Source organism: Nelumbo nucifera, chromosome 2 (genome assembly GCF_055504915.1).
Source record: "Nelumbo nucifera cultivar China Antique chromosome 2, China Antique-T2T, whole genome shotgun sequence".
NCBI classification, from domain to species: domain Eukaryota; kingdom Viridiplantae; phylum Streptophyta; class Magnoliopsida; order Proteales; family Nelumbonaceae; genus Nelumbo; species Nelumbo nucifera.
Window position 1 is genome coordinate 58,763,674 of NC_142650.1, and position 23,061 is coordinate 58,786,734.

Sequence of the window (23,061 nt, forward strand, 5' to 3'; positions counted from 1 at the left end):
GTCCTGAAGAGCTTACTATTCCAGCTTCAGCTATACCAGCCGATAGCCGCTGAAGATGACACTAGGATCTGGACTTGTAACGAGTTGTCAAAGGTTGCATCCTTGGTCTGGACGGCAGCCTTGGGCAAGTGCTTTACCAAAGACAAGCTGAGCAGAAGAGGCATTCTTATCACTTCCCCAATTGTCCACTTTGCCATGCTGATTTGGAAACTGCAGACTATCCTTTTTTTTTTACATTGCTAATAAGTAGTCTCATTTGGGATCACTTGCTTGATAATCTATGCTTGAGCTGGGTCTTCCCTGGTACCTTTCTAGGCTTCTTAAATAGCTGTTATAATGAGGGCCTACCAGAAATGGTAAGCTGTTATTTTGAAGGCAAATCCTCTCAAACTGATTAAATGATAGGGACTCCAAGGTGGTAGTGGGCTGGCTTGGAGACCCAGACTCAGTGATATGGTGTTATAGAAATGAAATGAAGAAATTCAAATGGGTAGCACAACATGTGAATTTGACTATACAATGGTGGGAAGGGAGACCAATGCATTTGCTGACTATCTAGCTAAGCAAGGAGTAGCTAGGGATAAGTTGTTTTGGGCCCAATTGTATTTTTTGTGTTGTTTTCTTTTAAAGAGTGAGGCTGCACCTAGCGCCTCTCCTTGGGATGCTTGTAACAGACATTTATCTTTTTGCTGATAATGAATTTTTAATGAACTTTTACCTATCAAAAAAAAAAATATCTCTTCGGCACAAGCTTCCAATCTTACAACTGATGACCTCATTTTGCACTTATACATCTTCTGATATTTTGTATACTCAGTACATGTTCAGTTAAATACCCAAAAAAAAAAAGAAAAAAAAATATGTGCAATCTCTCACTGTAATGGGTTTGCCCTTGTTTCACAATTAATACAATATGCTTTACTTTTTCTCAAAAAAAAAAAAGAATTAATTCTCTGCAAGCATGAAAACTGCAGCCTCCTCTTAAATCTTCAGATCTCAATTGTGCTGCCAATCAATTGAGACTAAAAAGAGAGGACTTTAGAAGATTTTGGGGACATTATCTTTATATCTGAAGATGGATATCACACAGGAGATAATTGTTTGCAGTGATAATTGTTATGCAACTTAATAATTTGCAGTGATAATTGTTTGTTGGTATAGAAGCTTAGTTTAGATGGAAGACTTTCAGATGGTAAAGCGTTGGAGAACTGAGATTGCCATTGAAGCGAAGGTTTTGCTCCTCGAACAAGGTAGGTTGACAGGTAAGAATATTTTGAAGATTAGAGAATGAGGAAAATCTATGATTGTTTTGGCAGAGGAAACAATACTCCAGCTGAAAGGTTTCGTAGATGGTGCGATTTTCTCCCTGAAGAAAGAAGGGTGGAAGAACACTATGACAGCCGATGGGAAAAATACGAAACAGAAATAAAAAGGAACTTGAAAGGTTGGTACATTACTATTTTGGAATCTTTCGGTGCGAATAGGAAGTCTGTGTGCCGGAGGGAAAGAAGCAAATGGGGTGGAGGGCATTTACCGAGAAGTTACAACTTTTTTTGAACGAGTCCAACAAGGCCTGCCCTGTTGTTAAAACAGAGGACTTGGAGGGAGCAAAGAGGAGAAAGAGTTTGAGTTGAGGACAGAAACAAGGAGTGAGGAGAAGGAGGAGGTTGGTATATCAAAGTGTCAGTTGAACAAACCTGACCCTTTGCCAATACGTTGGGCAAAATCGGTTCGAAAACTGTTGGTGCCAGCAGATAGGGGGAATGGGAAAATCGATTAGTGGTAACAGTGAAGGAAGAAAACCTAGAATGGAGAAGAGTTTGTGACTTAATCGTGGAGAAATTAGGAGTGGAAGACTCTGCAACAATTATCCCTTTTGAAAATAGAAAAGCTCTCTTGGATGTTGGGAACAGAAAGGTGGGCTTCGCAACCATAGCTTCAGGCAAGGGATTAATCCAAATACAAAACTGGAGACGTCCATCGAGCAAATAGTTCAGGCTTTGGGAGGGGTAATGGTAGATTGCAATATGTCAATCTTATCTGCTGCAAAAATTAGAATCGCAAGGCTGAAGCCTGACGAAGTGCCTCGTTCGATAGACATTCTCTTCGATGGAGTGTGAAATGGAGCTTGGGTCCTTTCAGAAGTTGAAGCGACTTGGTGGGAGGAGGGAGCCAAGGTTGAAGACAATGACATGGATGTTTGGAGTACACGTGGCGGACAAGGAGAGGGTGAAAAACTTTTGGCAGGAGATTTCCTCTCTAAGACAACTCAACATGCAAACTTAAAAAATCAAAAAGCATTTAAACCTGATTTGGAAATTAATTCAAATCGGTTTAAACTAAAGGAAGTCAAAGGGGGGGGGAAGCCACTTATGCTGACTTGGTGAAGAGTGTGGGTAGCAATTGTCTAAGGTCTGAAACAGCCCAGGTAGCAAGTGCTTTAATTCTAGATGGACCCAACTCACTGGTTAGGCCGAGCCAGGAAAAAAACCAGATCACATGGATCTGGTTAAGGGGAAGACGCCTATAGATAGATCTATGCATCTATCATTGTCTTCCTCAGGGTATTGCGATCAAGTTTTGCAACGGAATGCAGTTTCAGGTTCGCAGAAAGAGCTCTTCTAATGGGTTTCTGGGTAGGAGACCCCCGGTGTTGGTGCAATTTCTTTGCCTAGTGAGGGTCTAAGACCTACGTATGAGAGGCACTGTATGGATGAAAGAGAGGAGGAAGATGAAGGTTGGGTGAACTGCGTAGAAGATGAGGATGAATCAGATGATGATTTTTGTCTGGAGAGTTCAGGGGAAGCAAAAGTTTAGAACCATGAAGTTGAGGCATTGCATCTTCTGTTGTTGTTTCACAAAGCTGATGACCGAGGAAAGAATTTTTCAGTTCCGACTTTAGATGTTAGACTAGTACAAGAAAAAGAGACTCTGTACTTCAAGATGGCGGGGGCGGCTACTCAAATTTCAGACAAAGCAACACCTCTACCAAATATTCCTCAACAGGTTTTTAGTAAGGGATCAACTAAGGTTCGCCAAAGTCAAGAAGAGAATGTACCAGTAAGGGATAATCAACAGGTCGAGGGAAGGGATCAAGGTGTGGACAAGTGGATGGGTCTGCTCTCAAATAGAACTCAAAATAGGGGGTAGTTGAACCCCTCTCTTCTAAAGCTGGAAGGTTGCATGTCTGTTCCCGTCAGTTACCAATTTCTCCTCAAAATCACAACTCAGGTAACCCTGTCAATTCGTTTTTTAGTATTGATGTTTACTCTGTGTCCTTTGTGCCAGATTCCATTTCAGATCCAAAGTCGAGAGCCCATGAGAAACCTAGTGCTGAGTGCTCAAGGAGCAGGGTCGTGAAGGGAACTAAAATAGGTGAAGACTTAGCAGAACAAGAAGAGAGAAATAAAAGAATCTGGGAGATCATTGTGAGTGTTTTGGAAGACTTTGAAAGGGAGGTTTTAAGAGGCAGAAGCAAATAGGGTTGAAGAAAAACTAACAACTCCAACCGAGAATGTTTTTGAAGGGGAAAAACAGGGAATATGGAGGACTCAGTGGCAGATTTTGTGGGGAACTAGGCTATTAACTCGAGGACCCCAACGATTTGAAAGTCTCTTACAGAAACAGAAGGAGGAAGGTAAGGTGAGGAAGCGAAAGCTAACAAAAGTGGAGATATTGAGGAGAGATGTTGAGGGGGACAAAACTCTAGGGGGAAGAGGGGAAAGAAGAAAAGGGCACAAGTAGAAAGGTCTGGAAGGGATTTCCTAGGTGAGTTTGGATTGGAAATAGTTAGTTGGAATGTAAGGGGTTTAGGAAGTGTGAGGAAAAGAGCAATAGTGAGAGAGGTTATTAGGAAGCTGAACCCAGATATAGTATTGATTCAAAAGTTGAAGATAGAAGATTTTGATAGAAGATGGGCTACAAGAATATCAAAGGCCAGGGGTATCAGCTGGGCAGCTGCTCCGACATGGGGATCTTCGGGAGGAATAGTTACTATGTGGAAGATAGAGTGGAAGTCATGGCCTTAAAATCCAGTCCAATATTGGAAATTTCACAATCTCAAGCTGGTGTCCAAGATCAAACTCGAGAGACATCTTTGTAGAAGATAGGGTTCTAGTGAGACTGTTGGGCCTGCCTTTTCACTTGTGGAGGCAAGAAATTGCTGAATCGATTGCAAATTTGTGTGGTGCAACCGTTGATGGTGCTTACTGGGGAGATCTCCACTCTGCAGCTATCAGTCTAAGTGGAGTAAAACTAGAGGAGATACCACAGGAAAGTGGAGCTGAGGGTGGAAGGGCAGGTTGTCTTAGTTTGGCTAGTATCAGCCATTGAAGCTCGACTTTGGAGAGAGGCACGTAGAGAGGGAAATAAGAAGGTTGAAGAAGAAGCTCTGTGTGGCACTAGAGGATTGGTGGATTCAAATGTAAATGGACCTTGCACCAAAATGGATGCTAAAGAGTTGGGGAGACCAAAAGACAGGGAACAGGAGGGCTTTCTTAAGCGTGTAGCAAAAGGCAACTAGTTGACAGGTAGCTGGACCTATGCATAGGTGGTTTCAGGCAACGTTTTCGAACCGTCGTTGACCCAAAAGGTAGGACCGTTCGGCCCGGGAATCGTCCAGGCAACCGGTTCCGTTTTACCCAAAACCCAGAATCTGGTAAAAACTGTTGAAAAAGTCAACAAACTGTTGACTCGAGCAGTCGAACTGTCGACCTGTCAACCCATTCAACGATTTTGATATTTTTTTAATTATTTTTAATTTTGCTGTCATAATGGGCCGTCCGTTCGAACCGGACGGTTGGATCGTTGACTCGGAAATCAGTGGCCAGAACGGTTACGTTTTCAGGTCGTTTTTTAAAACATTGGTTTCAGGTGCCAACCAAACATGATTTAAAATAGGGGAGGGGTTGGCCTAGGTAAAGTCCAAAGCAGTTGGGCCAGTTGTAGGCCTAAACCAGAATGTGTCTAGTAAAGAGGGGTTATAGGTGTCCAAAGATGGGCATATGAAAAAGCCCACTGCCCAAGACTTATCAAGTGGGCCGAATGGTAAACTGGCCCAAGTAAGTGGTTAGACTTAAGTAAGTCATGTGACTCTTTAAAAGGTCACATGGTTGAACAATTGGGAAATAAAGTGGCCCAAGTGAGTGGCTTAGACTTAAGTAAGTCATGTGACTCTTTAAAAGGTCACATGGTTGAACAGTTGGGAGACTCTATAGTAGGGGTGATCATGGGCTGGGCTGGGCCGGGCCGGGCTTTGCACTTATGGGCTATAGCATAGGCTCGGGCCCGGGGTTCTGGGCCTGAAAGCCCTAGCCTAGGTCTACACGGGCCTGGGATGGGCCAGGCCGGGCCCGATTCTGGGCCAATGTCACTCATATATAAAACATTACATATCTATAATATTTTATATTAAATGACATAAGATGCATATAAACTTATTTTGTACATTATATATTGTAAAATATTACATATAATATAAATTATACATGTCATATTATATTATTTATATATAAAATATATAATATAGTGTAAAATAACATGTATACATTATACACAACATGTGTAAGTTTAAATATATGCGGGCTGGGCCAGGCTTGAAGTATTAAGCCCAAGACCGGCCCTAAAATTTGCAGGCCTGATGTGGGCTCGGGCTCGGGCCGGGCCTGAACACAAAACCCAGGCCCAAACCCAGAATTTCCGGGCCGGGCTGAAATGATCACCCCTACTCTATAGACAAGAAGAATGGTCTATCACCTTCTTCATCGAGTTGTTCTGTTGAGTGTTGCAATTCTAGAGCAGCTTCAGCTAGAAATAGCTCGCTGCAATGGGTGTCGGCTAAGGTTTTAAACAGGATTTCACCGGATAGGTAGAATCCCAGATCTGTGAAGAGAAGTCTGCTGAAACTTGGGGAAGGGTGGTCTGATGAAGAGAATAGTGAAAACTCAGATGGGAGTGATACAAAAAGTCTGGCCAGCTTAGATCTGCAAGTAAAAGTGAACATGTGGGAAGAGGAAAGCTTCAATACAGCACTTCTATTCTTAGAAGAGGACTCGATAGGAGGTGGTGATGTCAAAGGGGACTGCGGGAAGTTGACAGTGACTTCAGGAGATGGGCTTGTTTCACCTCTTTCAAGTGAGGGAATCATTCTAAATACAGAAGCATACCTTGAAAACAAAGTGGCAGATACCACGTTTATGCTTGATAAATAACAAAGAGGGCCAGATACAACCCCTGATTTGATGTTGTCTAAGGAATTAGAGAAGTTAAAAACTGCTGAGAGTGATTTGGTCGGTAGGGGTGTTATTATGGAATCAAATGGGGAACAACCTAACCAAGTGTTGGACAAAGAGCAAGATTTTTGTGAGCTGGTAGGAGATCTTCACTACCAGCCAGTCTTTGAGGACCAACTCAGAGACAAGCTACAGAGCCTTAGGAGTTCGCTAAAAGAGAATTCTTTGGCAGAAGAGCTTTCCAGCCTGTAGTTCCCACTATGGAATCTGGTTAACCCAAAGTTCTGGTCTCTTAGCTGAGAGGGAAACCCTTCACTCTTCCATTGATCCTGTCCTGGTTTCCACCCAAGGTATGGCTATGACTTTCCATTTTGGTACTAACTCCTTATCTTTTGTCTCTGTCCCAGACTCCCAGCCAGCCATATTGCCACATCCGCATCCTATTGTAGGGGTGAATAATGGAGGGAAAATTGCTTCACAAGAAGAAGAGGAGGTAGGAGAGAAAATTTGGAAGCTGATAGAAACTTTTCTGGAAGAAATGAAAAGGAAAGAAGCTGAAAGAAGAAGTTGGGGTAGGATTCTAGAGGATGAGAGAGCAATTGAAAACGTGCAGATAGGGGAGGTAGAGAAAGAGGTGAGTAATGAGGAAGAGGAGAGAGGAGGACCAAATGAAACTGATAAGGAGATCTCGGTTGCACAGTTTGTTGAGCAAATGGGCTGTAAAATAAAGGATCCAAATGAGTTGAAGGTATTTTTGAGGAAAGGAAAGGTAGAGAGAAAACTAAGGAAGAAGAAGTTGAGTGAGTCAGAAAGGATAAGGCGAGATGTAGAAGAAGATAAGGAATTCAGTGAGAGAAAGGGCAGAAGAAGAGGGACCAATTGAAAAGAGGACAGGTAAGGGTTTTTTTAGAAAGTGGTGATGAAGATTCTTAGTTGGAATGTTAGGGGGTTAGGGGGCTAGGAAAAGGCCTTTAATAAAAGAAGTAATAAGAAGAGAGGATCCAGATTTGGTGCTGATTCAGGAGTCTAAGCTGATGGAGTTTGATAGGAGATGGGCTAGATCGGTGTGGAAAGTAAGGGGCATCAATTGGGCTTTTTATCCTTCGTGGGGAAGGTCAGGAGGTTTAGTGACAATGTGGAAAGAAGAGGTTTTTGAGGGAGTGGAGAAGCTGATTGGGAAGTTTACTGTTTCTATCAAGTTAAGACACAAGGTAGATGGATTTGAGTGGGTATCAACTAATGTGTATGGTCCAACTGGTTATAGAGAAAGAAGTGAACTTTGGGAGGAATTAGGAGACATTAGAGGACTTTTGGAAGGCCCTTGATGTTTAGGAGGAGATTTCAATGTCATTAGATTAATAGAGGAGACTAATAGGGTGAGGAGAGGCGGTAGCACTATCATGAGAAGGTTTAATAGCTTCATAAATAGTTTTGAGTTGAAAGAGGTTCCTCTACTACATGGTCTATTTACTTGGTCCAATCTCCAAGAGAACCCTATATGCTCTAAGTTGGATAGATTTTTATTCACAGTAGATTGGGAGGAGCATTAGGGGGACTATTATTTCTAGAGCATTGCCTAGTGAAGGGATGAGAGATCCATCGTATGGACGCCCAAATCTTGCGGAATAGAATGGGCGAATTTCAAAAAATTTCTCTCCATCCTACTGGGAATCATATCCCCTATTTTAGAAAAATCATATTTTTCAAGGATCAATCTTGAACCAAGAACCGAACCAAATCTGAACGAAAGCAGTAGGAGAGGGATATACCTGATACGGAGAAATAGTATCTCCCAATGGAGGTGTTCACGCCCAAGGAAGGAACCAAAGACTGTTCCCACTGAAGATGGCGTAGTGCAGGATGGAACAGAATCAGCAGCGTTCTTCAAAAGAACCAGATCCTTCGCAAGAATCAGCTGGACGACACGTGAGCACTACTTCCAATCAGTCCTTTCACAAAGAACTGATATCAAGATCCAATCTTGATCGCTCCCACTAACAAGAGGAGATCGAACTGGCAGATAGGGCGGCGGCAAGAGAGATTAGCGCAGTGACACTGAATTCTCTCTTCTGTGATTTCAGCTCTGAAGACAATGTGTGTTGTGTATTTAAAGGCTGCCGCCCCTTCCTCCTTTTATAAGCTCAAAGGGATCAGCTCCTAATCCCATTAGGAGTTGCTGATCCAAATCATATTTGGATCAGAATTCCCTTTAAGTGATAAGGGTAAACCCTTATCTTATCTACAGATTAGATCAGCCCTCTTCTAATCTCATTAGGAGGTTTCTAAATCTGCTAATCTAATCTCAGAATTCGCCCCTCATTTAACTGATAAAATCAGCCTAGTTCGAAATGGGCTTTAGGCCCAATAAGGATATGTGCTCACTTAGCCTTCCAAACTGCTGCCCAGTTGGGCTTCCTTGTATGGCGTGGGACCCAAACATTGATCTACACATCAGCCACATGGGTTCAGCCCAGCCTTTGTTACAAGGCCTGGCCGAATACACTGTTATGGACAGTGCACCCCCTGAAACCCATCACATGGGCTCCTAATGGGCCCAACACTTACCCTAAGTGGTCCTGGGCCAAACCACCTTGTAACACACAGGGACTATGGGCAGATGCAAGATTAGCCCATCAGGTATTACCCTCAATAGTCTTACACTTAACCTCTCAGCCCATAATGATCAAACACTGCCCGACAAAAGAGGACCTCTCCCTCGGCTGCAAGGAACAGTGCTGCATTCTCTGCTCACATGGATCCCGGGAATTAAAACTTTTTGCAAACGTTTAGAAATCGTAATATATATGTATATCAGTATATAAATATATTTTGCAAAACAAAATTTCAACGATTGAAATCGGTTGCCGGCAGTCTTGGTTTCCATCAGAGAGAGTGGATCCCCGATCATTACCTTTGTCCGAAGTTTGGGAGTTTCTGTTGGAAAACAATCCTGGAAAGGGTCAACACTTGTGATCTTCTTCAGAGAAAGAGGCCTACGAGTTGTTTATCTCCCCACAGGTGTGTTCTATGCAAGGCTGAAGGTGAGACTAGTTGTCATTTACTGATTTCCTGCTCTGTTACTAATCACATTTGGGAGTGGTGTTCATCTTTGTTTGGGTGCAGATGGTCTCCTCCATCAGATGTACAAAGACTTTTTGCTCTATCCTTGTTTATCTGGTTGAAAAAAAAGAGGAAGAGTTATGTAGAGATATCTCAGGGCTGCCGTTTGTTGGACTATTTGGGAAGATAGAAATGGGAGGATTTTCTCAGATAGGGAAAGAAGACTGCTAGAAATTCTAGAGCTGATTCAGATCAGAGTGGTACATTGGCTGAAGTCTTTCGCTCTTTTTAAGGACTTTTCAGTGGATGATTTGTTCAGAAATTGGAAGGAAGTTGCAAGTTCAGCTCCAGTTAAAGACACATCCTTACCCTCTTGGACTCCTAGTGGTTTTATCAAACTTAATTTTGATGGAAGTAGCATGGGTAATCCGGGTCCATCAGGTATTGGGGGTGTCTAAAGAAATGAGGAGGGAGTGACAATTGCTCTCTTTTCGGGGCCAATTGGATTGGGTGATTCTCTTAAAGCTGAGATTTCAACTGTTATTGAGGGAACTCAAAGGGCAATCGAACTGAATATCACCAAATTGGTCATTGGAGGTGGTTCTAAGCTGGTAGTGGATTGGCTGAGAAATGATACTGCTAATTTTTGGAACTACAGCAATGAGAAGAGGAAATTTAATTGGTTAACCAAGAATATTGAGGTGAAGATTATAGTTGGGTTAAAAGAAGTGCCAACTCCTTTGCTGATGGGTTAGCTAAACAAGGGGCATCTAGGGACTCTTTGTTCTGGGCTATCTTGTAATTGTTCTCTTTCTTGTTGTTTTGGTTAGGTGAGATAAGAGAGTTTATCTCCCTCTTCTTGTACCTGTGTTTTTTCTCTCTAATTTTAATAAAATCTGCGAGTTATTGATCAACACACAGGAGATGGAGGCCAGTCTGAGTTTCAATGAATAAACACTTTATTTTTGTTATTAAAATTTAACAAATAAAAATAAAATTAAAAAGAAAAAAGACTTGCACATAAAACACCGGTTAAGCGTTAGCCACTTTTAAAGTGACAACATGTGGTATGGACTAAAACAAAAATCCCTTCTTATCCAAACTCACTGGATTCAAATAGTGGGAATTCCAGCTCACAATCCTTTTCTATTGAAATTATAAAGAGGTCTTTGGTGTGTTATTTTTATGTTTGAGCTGATTCCAGGCATACTATGATATTTGGGCATTTTCAAATAATTTTTGGTTCTGATTCAGCTATCTATGTTTCCAGAATTCAAAATATCATGATGTTTTTTTAACACATTTTTTTTTTCCGGCTTCTGTGGATATTTTTAATTGAAGTAGAAGGGAGAGGCAACAAGAGATTCCGAGATGCAGCATGATGAAGTTATATGGCAAGTCATCAGACACAACCACTGTAGTTTTATGGCCAAGTAAGTTTATAAACTATTCCCTTGGGCTCTCAGTTCAACCCAGACAATGAAAAATTAAATGAATGAAAGAAGAAAAAGCTATTAGCTTTATTTAATTACTTGTCTAGGTTTTATTCAATTTATTTTTTACCATCTCACTTGGGTTGGTTATCAGGATCACGACTGGGAATTTTTGTCGGAACCCATATAATGTGACTGGAATTTGCAATCGAAGCTCTTGCCCACTTGCTAATAGTCGCTATGCCACCATACGGGACCATGATGGTATCAATTTGATTATCTTTCTATCATCTATAAAATAATTGATTATCTTTCTATGAATATTTCTTTCTGGTCCCCCCTTTGCATTCAACTTATTTAGGTGGAATTTCTGAAGATGTTGAATTCAATCTTGCAGAAACCACCTGAAGTATTGGTAAACAACATGGAGTTCTCTATCCTATATTCCCATTGCTCTTGTTCAAAGAGTTGATTATCTCACTTCCCCTCCTGAGAGCACATGAAAAATGGGGGATGGGAGGGATCTGAATAGACCTCAGCTTGAATCATATGTATGCACAAGTGTTAAATGACTCACCTTATGCACATGGATGTGTAAAACATCAAACTGTGGAGTGGGCTGCAGCTCTATTCCATGTTTCAATAAGGTCATTGTAACTGATGAGGCTGCATAATATTGTTTGATCCCACCTAAGTGCTTTCCGAGGAAATGCATTCACTGGTAGATGGACGGGCTAGGAGGTTTTGTCAAATAGAAGTTTCACTTTATTGCAATTCTACTACTCAATCCTGCTACCCAAGTTCTTTTTTGAACTCTGCCATTTTCAAAACATGCTTCTCTTAATGATTTGTCTGACTCTTTGCTAAGGGTCAATCTTGGTGCAATGGTGAAACCTCAGGCCGAGAGAAGTTACTTTATGCAAAATTTGCCGAAGGGCAAAGGTTAGGTTCATGTCAAGTTCACCCTCCCAAGACCCTGGATCACAGGGACCAGCATTGGGTAATAGCCCATATTTGTTATTGTGTTCTCTATAAATGAAGTTCTTTCGGTATTAAATTAGTATCTTGCAGAAGCTGCTTGGTTCATGAATGGACTTTACATTAATGTTCTTTACATGTATTTTAGTTTCTATATTTCATTTTTATATTTTGTATTATGTGCCATTATGTTTTCTACTTGTACACTTTTTTTTTCTCTGTGGAAATTGCTTTCTCTGTTTTTTTCCTTTTATGTAATCCCTTCTGTGGTTACCAAGATTTGGATGATGAAGGCTTCTTTTTGATATTGCAGTTGTTCTCATGTTGAGCCATTTATGCACTGTGCAGGAATCTTTTATTTATATATGAAAACTATAGAGAGGGCTCATATGCCAAATAAATTATGGGAAAGAGTTAAGTTGCCAAGAAACTATGAGAAGGCACTTGAAATCATTGATAAGTATCTGGTATTCCCCTTCACCTAAAACTTCGGCCCTTTGCTTTTCTTTCTTTGTCTTGCACTTGGTTTAAAATTCCTACTATTTCATAATTTTCATTAAGTTTACATTGCTTACTTTTTTACATTCATTTTGGACATGACAGATGTATTGGCCTAAGTTTCTTGTACACAAAACAAAGCAACGGCTCACCAAAATGACTCAAATGCAGATACGCATGAGGAAGCTTGCACTAAAAACAAGGTATGCAATTTCTCATGTAATCAACCATCTTTAGATTTTAAAATTAGTCACCTATAGATTTTATAACCATGATTTCCACCTATAGTAATATGATTCTTAAGCATGTTAAGCAATCCAGCACATGGCCACTTATGCATTTTTTTTGTTTTATTAGTCAACTTTTTAAGAGAGATATATTTTTTTGTTTTATTAGTCCGTAATTTTATATCAAATTTTAAAGGAGATAGACTATCAAGTACCAACAGCTCAGCCAATGGGCCAGATACTCAATTTAGTATCGGAATTCAGAAGTATTAATTAATAAGATCATAAACAATTGCCACACAAATTGAGGTTTAAGGGGTGGTCTTTGGCCATCGGATCAGCCAACCAGCTACAGTGTTGTGTCATGTATCTGGGCATCTCCATGTGACTGCCTGCCCTGCGGGCTGCAGCATTCTTCTTCTCCTACTCCACTTTCCTCTCTTCCTCTCTGCTTCTCAACTCTTAGCATCACAAGCCCATCAACCCACACTTTCTTTGCTTCGAAAACCCAAGGCTCCGCCAAGCCTACATTGCCTTGCAGACATGGAAGACAGCCATCTTCTCCGACCCTTTCAACTTCACTGCTAACTGGAATGGCCCCGGTGTCTGCTCCTACAGTGGCGTCTTCTGTTCTCCATCCTTCTTCAATTCCTCCGTCACAGTAGTCTCTGGCATCGATCTCAACCATGCTGACGTTGCTGGTTATCTCCCACCTAAGCTTGGCCTCTTAACAGATCTGGCTATTTTCCACCTCAGTCCAACCGTTTCTGCGGCATCGTCCCAGATACTTTACTGCATTTCAAGTTGCTCTATGAGCTCAACCTCAGCAGCAACCGCTTCGTCGGCCAGTTCCCCAATGTCGTCCTGTCGCTCCCATTGCTCAAATACTTGAATCTTCGCTTCAATGACTTCGAGGGCTCCACCCTTCCAGTCTCTTTGACAAGGACCTCAATACCTTCCTTTTTATGAAGTATTATGAATGATGAATCATTAAAATGTTTTCTTTGAAGGGAAAATATATTTTTTTCCAAATTCCCAGTCGCTTTTGGGCATCCTACTCAGCCTATGCTTGACTGGAATTCTAGTTTAGTATTCTTCTATCGTTGGTTATTCACTTCTGCAAGTTGGATGTGGAGTATCATGGAAGAAACTTAGATTGTAAAATATGTCCTTTTCTATATTAATGAAGCATTGATTTACATACATGGTTGATGGTGAGAAAGATTATATAGCTAGCTAATATAGATTATCCCATGCCATTTTTAACAAGTAATCTGCATTTCATGTTTTCAAAATTATCTGGACCTGTAAATTATATGTTAAAATGACCTAGTTCCACTTGAAAGCTTATTTAGTTACTTCAGGTTTGAGTTTGGAGTCTGACATTGGACACCGTCTACATTAAACATGCAGCAAGTGTTGTGATAAAGAACTTGAGTTTATGGATCTGAAACAAACTATGACCCTTCCAATCCAACCATATCTAACGTTAAGACTTTGCAAGGGTTCCATCTTGCAAGATAGGATATATTATCGGATGCTGAATGTTCATTTATGGAGAAAGAAAATATGGCAATGCGCATACAATTACGGTTTAAAATGTTGGTTTTGTTGGGATTTGGAAAGGTTACCACTTAAAGATAAGAAATATGTCAGAAGTATCAGAAATTTTGTGTGGATTTATTGTAAAAATTTTAGGGCTTTTTGCATAAAAAATGATCAAGTTTGGTCATTTAACAATTTTGGTTACGTTTTGAAACTAATAGCAAAAACAGTAAGCAGGAGATGTTTTGGTCTTTTCTGGACAAAAATACCCTTAAGTAAATGGCTGGTCTATGAGACCTTATTTAAGAACTCAGCGCGAGATGTTTTCGGCTTTTTTTATTCTTGCTTTGTTAGGTCTCTCATCTCTCCCTCTTCTCATCGTATTCATAAGACCTTATTTCTCCTCTCCTGGTTTCTCTAACTTGTTTTTTTTTCCCTCTTCTAACAGAGTTCATCTTTTCTCAGTACTCAGCTAAACTAATTGGCTTTTAGTTGGGTTATGGTTTAAAGCAAGAGAACCAGAGCAAGTTTTTACTAGGCAACTCAGATCTGAGTTATGACTCCACTAACAAGCCTCTCCCTTCTCTGTAGCAAAAACTAAATGCGAATTTATGTTTCTTTTAGAAAATGCAAATGAGAAACTATACAGCAATACCTTTCTCTTTTCTTTTTAATACAAGGAAAATTTCCTTCTCACTCCTTTCTTCACAATAAACTCTAATCAATCAGATGAAATTCTGATTGTAGACAGCCTTAATTGTTGGAATTTTGCATACCAAAAGGGAGCCGTAGTCAATCAAATTGAACATTTGATTGTAGACAATTTTCATCCCTTTGCTCTTCATTTTCATTTGAAGGGAACCATAATCAGCCTTCGAGAATTAGACTGTAGATGGTTTAATCCCTAACTTTGTCTTGAAAGAGGGACCATAATCAACCAAGTAGAGGCATCTGGTTGTAGATGGTTTATTCCCCTCTACTCTTCATTTTCATTTGAAGGGAACCATAATCAGCCTTCGAGAATTAGACCATAGATGGTTTAATCCCTAACTTTTCCTTGAAAGAGGGACCATAATCAACCAAGTAGAGGCACCTGGTTGTAGATGGTTTATTTCCCTCTATTCCCTTTCTCAAAAGTGAAAATAAAAGAGAGAGGAAGAAGGATACATAGCAGAAGACACACACACACACATGTATATATATATATATATATATATATATATAGGAAGTATTCACAGAGAGGACTTTCTTTTTTCTACCTGCCTTGGTGAGACTTTTCCTTCCCTGTGAAGAGTCTCTCTGTCTGTTTCTAGCTTCCCCTTAAGGAGCTAAATAGGGAGTGGGGTAGTTATGTAACTACCCCCTCCTAGGTGAAGGACACTTGTCCCTCTCACTTAAAGAGAGGGAACTCCCCACTTAAAGAGGGGGAACTCCCATACGGGATACTTTTTTATAGTTTTAATGATTTGGCTAGTAGACTAGCCAACCACTTATTTGAGTTCTAATTTATTTAAATATTATTTGGATTAAAAAATGCCTTCAACACATGGATATATATTTTTTTGATTGATTGATTTACATATGAAAATTCTTCTTATTCTATTAATGATAAGTTTGAAAGAAACCATGAGTTTGAAGAAAAAACACAAATTATTTGAATGATTTCTATGTACAAGTAAATTGAGAACTTTACATTTAATATAAAGTTTTGATAAGTAGGACAATTTCATTAAGTGAAAAGAGAAAACCTTAACAAGCAGCAAGGACAAGAGACAATCAGCATTTCATGTTGATAACTTGATACTCATGTAATGGAAACATTTTGTGGCAATACTAGGAAATATTTAGACATTTTAAACCATTCATACAAGATGAGGATTTTGAATGGTGGGAAAGTTAATTATTCATGGGTGTTCAGCTATCAATATGGTTTAGCACATCATTAATGAGGGTTTTGAACTAAGGTAGAGCAAAAGATCATAAATGGTGGTGGTTGCATAACCAATGTTTAGAAAACCAGACAGAACCGTCCGGTCGAACTGGTTAAACCATGACCTAGGGCCCTGACAAGTTTGGTCACACCCCAAAAACCGGATTTGCTCAAAACCCGATTTAACCCGGCTGACCGGCTGGTTTAACCGAAAAGCTGTGAAAGAATGGTGGGATCCATCGTATGGATGCCAAGAAAGTTGCGGAATTGGGTGGGGCGAATTTCAAAAGTTTCCTACCTTTGTTCTAATTGGGAATCATATTCCTTGATTTTAGAATCATTATTTAAGGATCTACTTGAACCAAAACCGAACCAAATCTGAACCAAAAGCAAAGGGAAGGGTTATACTTGATACGGAGAATCAGTATCTCCCAACGTCGGTGTTCACGCCCAAAGAGAGGTCCAAGATCTACTCCTGCTGAAGATGACACAACAACAGTGGGGCCGAATTAATCCCTACAATTGACCATCAGTTTTGGATATGAAAGTGTGAGAAATCTGGACTGAAAACAGTCCCCTTTCGAACCCTAGATTCGGTCCAAACAGTTTTGATCCAATCTGGTCCGAGATGGTTCGGAACTGATTTTCAATTCAAGAATTAATTCAAGAAGGATTTGAAATTAATATTTCTGATTTTAGACAATCATAAATCAGATAAGGACTATTCATACCACCTGCAAAACAAAGGTTAGTCACCAGGGTTGCAGTTTCACAAACTGCAAAACGCAGAAAGTAATCCCTCCATCTGCGAATCTCCAGCGCTGCCGCCTTCTCTTCTCCAATCAAGAAAAATAAAAAAAAATTACAAAAATCCTATTTCTATTAATTAATTACATCATTGATTGAATCCTATACATTCAGTCTAGAAAAAAAATTATTTTACAGACCGAATAGAATAGAAAATGCAAAAAGATTGTGCAGATTATCTGTGCCAAATCTGCACTTCGATCTCCAGGTACGAACAGCCCATTAAATCAAGAAATAAATAAAGAACAATTCCAAATAAATTTTAGATTTAATAAAATTAATTTCAGACCAATCGCCCTCGACAAGAAACAGTTTCTTGAAATAAACTGCAATCTGCGCAATACCCGGATAGAACAGCTTCTACCAAATTGCGCAGGGTCCGATCTGATTTCTTGGTTCAAGATTCGAACCTGTGGGTTTGATACCACTGAAAGAATGGTGGGATCCATCGTTTGGACGCCAAGAAGGTTGCGGAATTGGGTGGGGCGAATTTCAAAAATTTCCTACCTTTCTTCCAACTGGGTCATATTCCCTGATTTTAGAATCATTATTCAAGGATCTACTTGAACCAAAACCAAACCAGATCTGAACCAAATGCAAAGGTAAGGGTTATACCTGATACGGAGAATCAGTATCTCCCAATGTTGGTGTTCACGCCCAAAAAGAGGTCCAAGATCTGCTCTTGCTGAAGATGACATAGCAACGGTGGAACAAAACCAGCAGTGTGCGTCCTACGCACCGAACGCTTCACAAGAATTCGTTGGAAACTATGAGCACCGAACTGAATCAGTCTTTCAGCAAAGATTGATATCAAGAACTCCTTGATCTTTCCCTCTCAGACAGATCGAATCTTGCAGTGAATGGCGGCGGCTGGAGGAGAACTGCAGAGATGAAGTCGGCGTATACTGCTTTTCTTCACTCTGGAGTATCTGAGATCCTATCTCAATTCGTAGGAGGTTGTTCTGCAAAAACCCTTGGATCGAATTCTGTTGATTCTCATTAGGGTTTCTCCTCTTTTTTCTTGATTAAGAAATCTCCTAATCCTATTAGGAGTTATCCCAATCCAAATCTGTATTTGGATAGGGGATAATCTTAATCCTATCTGCAGATTAGGTTAGCCTACTCCTGATCTTATCAGGAGATTACCAGATTCAAATCTTATTTGAATTTGGTCTCCAAGAGTGGATAGGGTTAAAACCCTAATCCTTTCAGCTAACCCTAATCTCAGATCCGCCCCATAAGTGGGTGATCCTATCAGCCCCAGTTCGAAATGGGCTTTAGGCCCAATAAGTATTAAGTGCTCAACTAGTTTCCAAACTGCTGCCCAATTAGGCTTCTTTGTATGGCGTGGGACCCAAGCATTGATCTACACATCAGCCACACGGGTTCGGCCCAGTCTGTATTACAAGGCTTAACCGAATTCACTAGAAAGCCCAGTGAACCCCTTGAGCCCATCACATGGACCCTATGGGCCCAACACTTACACTAAGTGGTCCCTGGGCCAAGCCATCTTATAAAAACCCATGGACTGTGGGCAGATGCAAAATTGCCCATCAGGCATTACCCTAAATGGTCTTACACTTAACCTCTCAGCCCATAAAGATCAAGCACTACTTGACAAGAGAGGACCTCTCCCTCGGCTGCAAGGAACAGTGATGCACTCTCTACTCACATGGATCCCAGGAATTAAAACCATTTGCAAACATTTTGAAACCGTACATATCTATATATCATATATATAAAATTTGCAAAACAAAATTCCAACGATTGAACTCAACTGCCGGCAGTTTGGTTTCCATCAGAGAGAGTGCATCCCCGATCATTACCTTTGTCCGGCAAAGGGGCTGATCCTGTCACTAAGATCACCCACTCAGATGAATTCTCAGACTGTCCCAACATATCTAGGTTTTGACCCCCACTAAGATTCTCACTGATTGGCATATCAAAGACAGCTCAATCCTACACCTAGTACAGTATCATAATCGAGTCTAGGGGTCAGGTGTAACTTTCCAGTTTTTCCAATCTATCTCCAAGGTCCAGGGCAATACTGGAAATCTAGTCCGGTTCAAGGATTCAAATAATCCTACATTGCATGTGCCTTGGGTCTTACCCTGGCGGCTGAGACAAACCACCCCAACACTTGGCAGCACACCAGTGTTAGCCTTGGCAGGATAAATCTCCCCAGACTTATCCAACGGCTGTGAATGTTCTAAACTAACACGAGTCTCATTAAGTATTCAGTTTAAGGGTCTTACACAGAAATATACCACACAACATGAATCAAACATGTACTTTATTTATTTACACTAAATGTCAAAAGTACATCAAATCTGATTGGAGCTAAGGGCATACAAAACTGTCTAACAAGCTGGTGAGCCGGTCCCAGTTTCATGAAACAGCCCGGGTCTATACATAAGTGAAATTTTAAAATGTTGTTAACAAGATTTGAACAAAAGACCTCTTATTTTCATAGATTACTTAATTACCACTAATCCACCTCTTTACTTATGCTAATTAATGACTATTTATTGTACAAATTACATTATTATGCACATATTTTAAAGAAAATGCAAGTTAAAAGGCTTGAATCCTAGTCATTTGCTTTAAAAATTAAGAAGCTTACCATCCATCCACAATATTTAAGTACATTAAAAGTTGTAAAATATATTATATATAATATTTATGTGACCCATAGTATATATGTATCTGCCATGTCATCACGGTTCGACCTCTGGTTCGATCCGACTATGCCTGGTCCATTTCTCTAAACATTCTTTATAACTAAACTTCTCCTGCCCCTTCTTAACCCCTTTGACTGCTGATTCTTTTCTGTTTTGTAGAGAAAAAGATAATGACAACACCAAGAAAGGAGAAAAAGAGAGAGGCTAGGAGAGTGGAAAAGGCCGAAAAGGCTGCACTGTTGGATAAGGTCATCATCTTTGCCTTGTGATTGTGGTTCATTACTTGGTTTAATCTACATTTCAGCTGTTGTAAAATGTTTTATCTTTTGTAGAGTATTGAGAAAGAATTGTTAGAACATCTTAAGAAAGGAGTTTATGGTGACATATACAACTATCCTCTTAAGGAATATAATAAAGTTCTTGATATGGAAAGACTACAGGCTGCTAGTGAGGATGAAGTGGAGGAGGTATGGTCATCACAAGTTTCTTCTGGTTTTTCCTATTCATGATCTATAATGTGAATACCATTGTGTCCTATGCTGACATGAGCAGGAACCAGAGATAGAATATGTAGAAGGCTATGAGGAACTTGAAGAAGAAAAAGATATGGAAGATTTTGGTGGCCCTGCAATTGATGAATCTTTGAAGGATGATGATTCTGGTAATGCAACATCTTTTATTCTTATTGCCGAACTCATCATCATTCAAGCATTAGCCTAACTATATGTGGTCCATTGTTAAATTATGAGTGCTTAAACCATTTCTTGCTACTTGGACCTATGTCCTTTTTGGTCTACTACCCCTAGCCCTTCTAGCCCATTCAACTTGAAGCAGATCACTTCTTATGGGTGTTGTCAATGGTCTTATGCACATGACAGCCATTGTAAGTCTACTTTCTCTCATTTTGTCACCTATTGGAGCCACTTTTGGGTTCCTTTGAATGACTTCATTTCTGACCCTATTCTTTCTAGTTTTTCCACTCAGCCATCTCTGCATACACGTTTGCCCAACATTTTGCTCCACATAGCATACCTAGCCTTACAACTATTTTTAGAATTTTCCTTTTAATCTAAGTGATATTCATCTATCACATAAGACTTTGGATGCAGCCTTCCATTTTTTTCCCATCATGCTCTAATTCTATGGGTGGCATCCTCCTCAATCTATCCATTGTTGTTCATCCATTCATTGCAATAAAATATCTTCTTATAAGGCAATGAAAGTTATACAATCAGTATTTTTTATACGGGAATTAAGAATTTCAGACCCTAACATAAACTTGTTTGGGGTTGCCTTGAGGGGTGTGGTACAAAGGCGACTCATAGAATCAAGAATGCAGTATGTTTTACATCACATTTGCTACTTGAAGCAATGCAATTAAGGAAAAAAGAGACGGTGGGTTTCACATGCTTGAAAATGCTTTATATGTTTGCTTTTATTTTTAAATTTTCATTTGAATACGCTTTGCATGCTATGTTTATGTATTTTTATTTTAGATAATAGGTTTTTTTAAAATTTAAGTTTATATTTTTTTTATTAACATTATGTTTAATATTTTTTTAATTTTTTGCTTTTTTTTTAATTTTTGGCACTTTTTTGAATTTTCTGACCTTTTTTTTGTAATTTTGTGCCTTGCTTAACTGTTCATTAGTTTATCAATTAAAACAATGTCATCATCAGACAGCATACACCATGGGACCTCCTCCTGAACAAGTTTAGTCAATTGATCAGTGCTAAACAAGGGCTAATTGTTGAACCTTGGTGAAGACCTATCTTAACTGTAAAATAAGAGAATTGGAAAATAAATGGACCAAAGTAATGGTGGTCTTGATGTGAGGCTAAGTCAAGCATCAGCATTATATAGTAAGGATTTTACTTCAGACATGCATTTATAAGTACATAGGTACAGAGGTTCTGTGTGTGCATTATTCATATTGAACTCTTGACAATGTTAAACTCTCTAGCACAATCTCAATTTTTCTACCTTATAATTCAGAGCTAATAATGGGACTAAGTCTTAATTTTTTCTTGTAAATAGCTATATATTCGTGCATGCCCATGTTTTATGCATGGATCCACTCACCAACATGTATCCAAAAGAATGTTCTGGTTCTGATAATGGATTGAACATGATTAGTTAATGATGATGCAGATGACATTGGTGAAGATGGTGAAGATGGTGATGATGGTGATGATGAGCTAATAACGGGACTAAGCAGTTCATTGGAAGAGGGAGAGAACAGGTTCTCAGCGAAATATTGAGAGGGAGGAACCTGGTACGAAGTTGAAGAAGAAAGCAATGGTGATTATTGAGGTAAATATCTATCACATTCTTGTTATCCCACATCCATGCACATGAAAAGCTACTTCCACTGTATTGCACAAGCATGCAAAAAGACATGGTTCACCCACACACACATGCATCATATCTCACTACTAAGGAACAAAAAGAAGAATCAAAGGGACCTACTTGAGAGAAACATGCAATCTATTCACTAGGCAACCCTATAGCTATGCGTCTGGAAGGTGGACACCACGGTGCAATTGATGGGCAATCACTTCTTTTCTACTGTTTTTACCGTTAAGAAATCCCTGCTAAACAAACTAAAATCTGAAATTTTTGTTTTGTCATTGTCAGGTTGAACATGAAGATGCTGGTGCAAGGCAAAAGGAAGTCCAATGAAAGAACCTACGAAGAACGTCTGGAATTAAGCTACCAAGAACAAGTGGTTATTGAGCCATATATAAGCTGTATCGTCTCATGGGTCGCTTGGGGGTGGAGAAATGCTTAGCATCAAATTTTTTATTTAATTTTGACCGCGATATATAATCGCATCAGATTTTGATCTTTGAAGATAACAACAAAGGCAAAATGTTCATGAGATCAGTTACACAACATTTATGAATGGAAGTTTTGATTTGTATATTGCTCTCTCTCTCTCTCTCATGATATTTGTTTTAATACAGAACTCATTTTCACCCAACACGCTCAATCGTTGTTGCTGCTTCAGGCCTCTTGATGTAATCTTGTTATGTTAGGATGACAAATTAAGCTCAATTCCCTGCAGGTTGCAGCTTATGCAACCAGACAGGAAACCCACTGTAAACAAGATAATTAATTAGCTGGTAGTTAAACAATAGTGTTAAAAGGATTAAATAAGGCTCCCATTTTCTTTTCTGCAAACACAAGGCCTAATACATACTGTAAACAGAAAACAACCCTTTATCGTGGACAGTCTCGAGGAAAATGCAAATTGCAAGATCTAAATTGCCTGAGACCATAGGGAATAAAATTGAATCGGGCATGGCAAGCAACCGTGACAAGGAGATTAGGAACCATTGATATCACTCCAATACTATCCATCTATGATGAGTTGATGACTAGGAGACCAGTCTTGTAGGTGAATGGTTGGTTTGGTACATTCCAGGGAGTAAGCAATAGGATCGCACAACGGCACAAGAATCCATTATCAGACCTTGGGGAAGTTGAAGGAGGTGGATTGTGGAACACAATCACCAATGGTTAAGAGAGACTGAGCTGGGGAGTGATTGGTGAGGGAGGGACTTTAAATTTCTTGAATTGGGTTTTTTAAGTTGGATCTATCACCAGAGAGCATTGTTTAGACATAAAGAATAATTTGGCCTTCTTTATAAGCAACCTCCGAAAGATTG

The 23,061-nt window shown here is 39.7% G+C and overlaps 1 protein-coding gene across 1 annotated transcript; it reads left to right on the plus strand.

Moving 5' to 3' along the window:
* Nucleotides 1–416: 416 nt before the first annotated feature.
* On the plus strand, nucleotides 417–22,313 carry LOC104590740 (uncharacterized). Its single transcript, XM_088898675.1, has 11 exons — nucleotides 417–3,231; nucleotides 10,635–10,723; nucleotides 10,878–10,987; nucleotides 12,050–12,168; nucleotides 12,305–12,418; nucleotides 19,551–19,637; nucleotides 19,722–19,856; nucleotides 19,942–20,050; nucleotides 21,542–21,568; nucleotides 21,606–21,703; nucleotides 22,028–22,313. Exons 1-11 carry the CDS (start codon nucleotides 3,184–3,186, stop codon nucleotides 22,070–22,072), a joined length of 981 nt encoding a protein of 326 aa, XP_088754801.1. The 5' UTR covers nucleotides 417–3,183; the 3' UTR covers nucleotides 22,073–22,313.
* The last annotated feature ends 748 nt before the right edge of the window (nucleotides 22,314–23,061 follow it).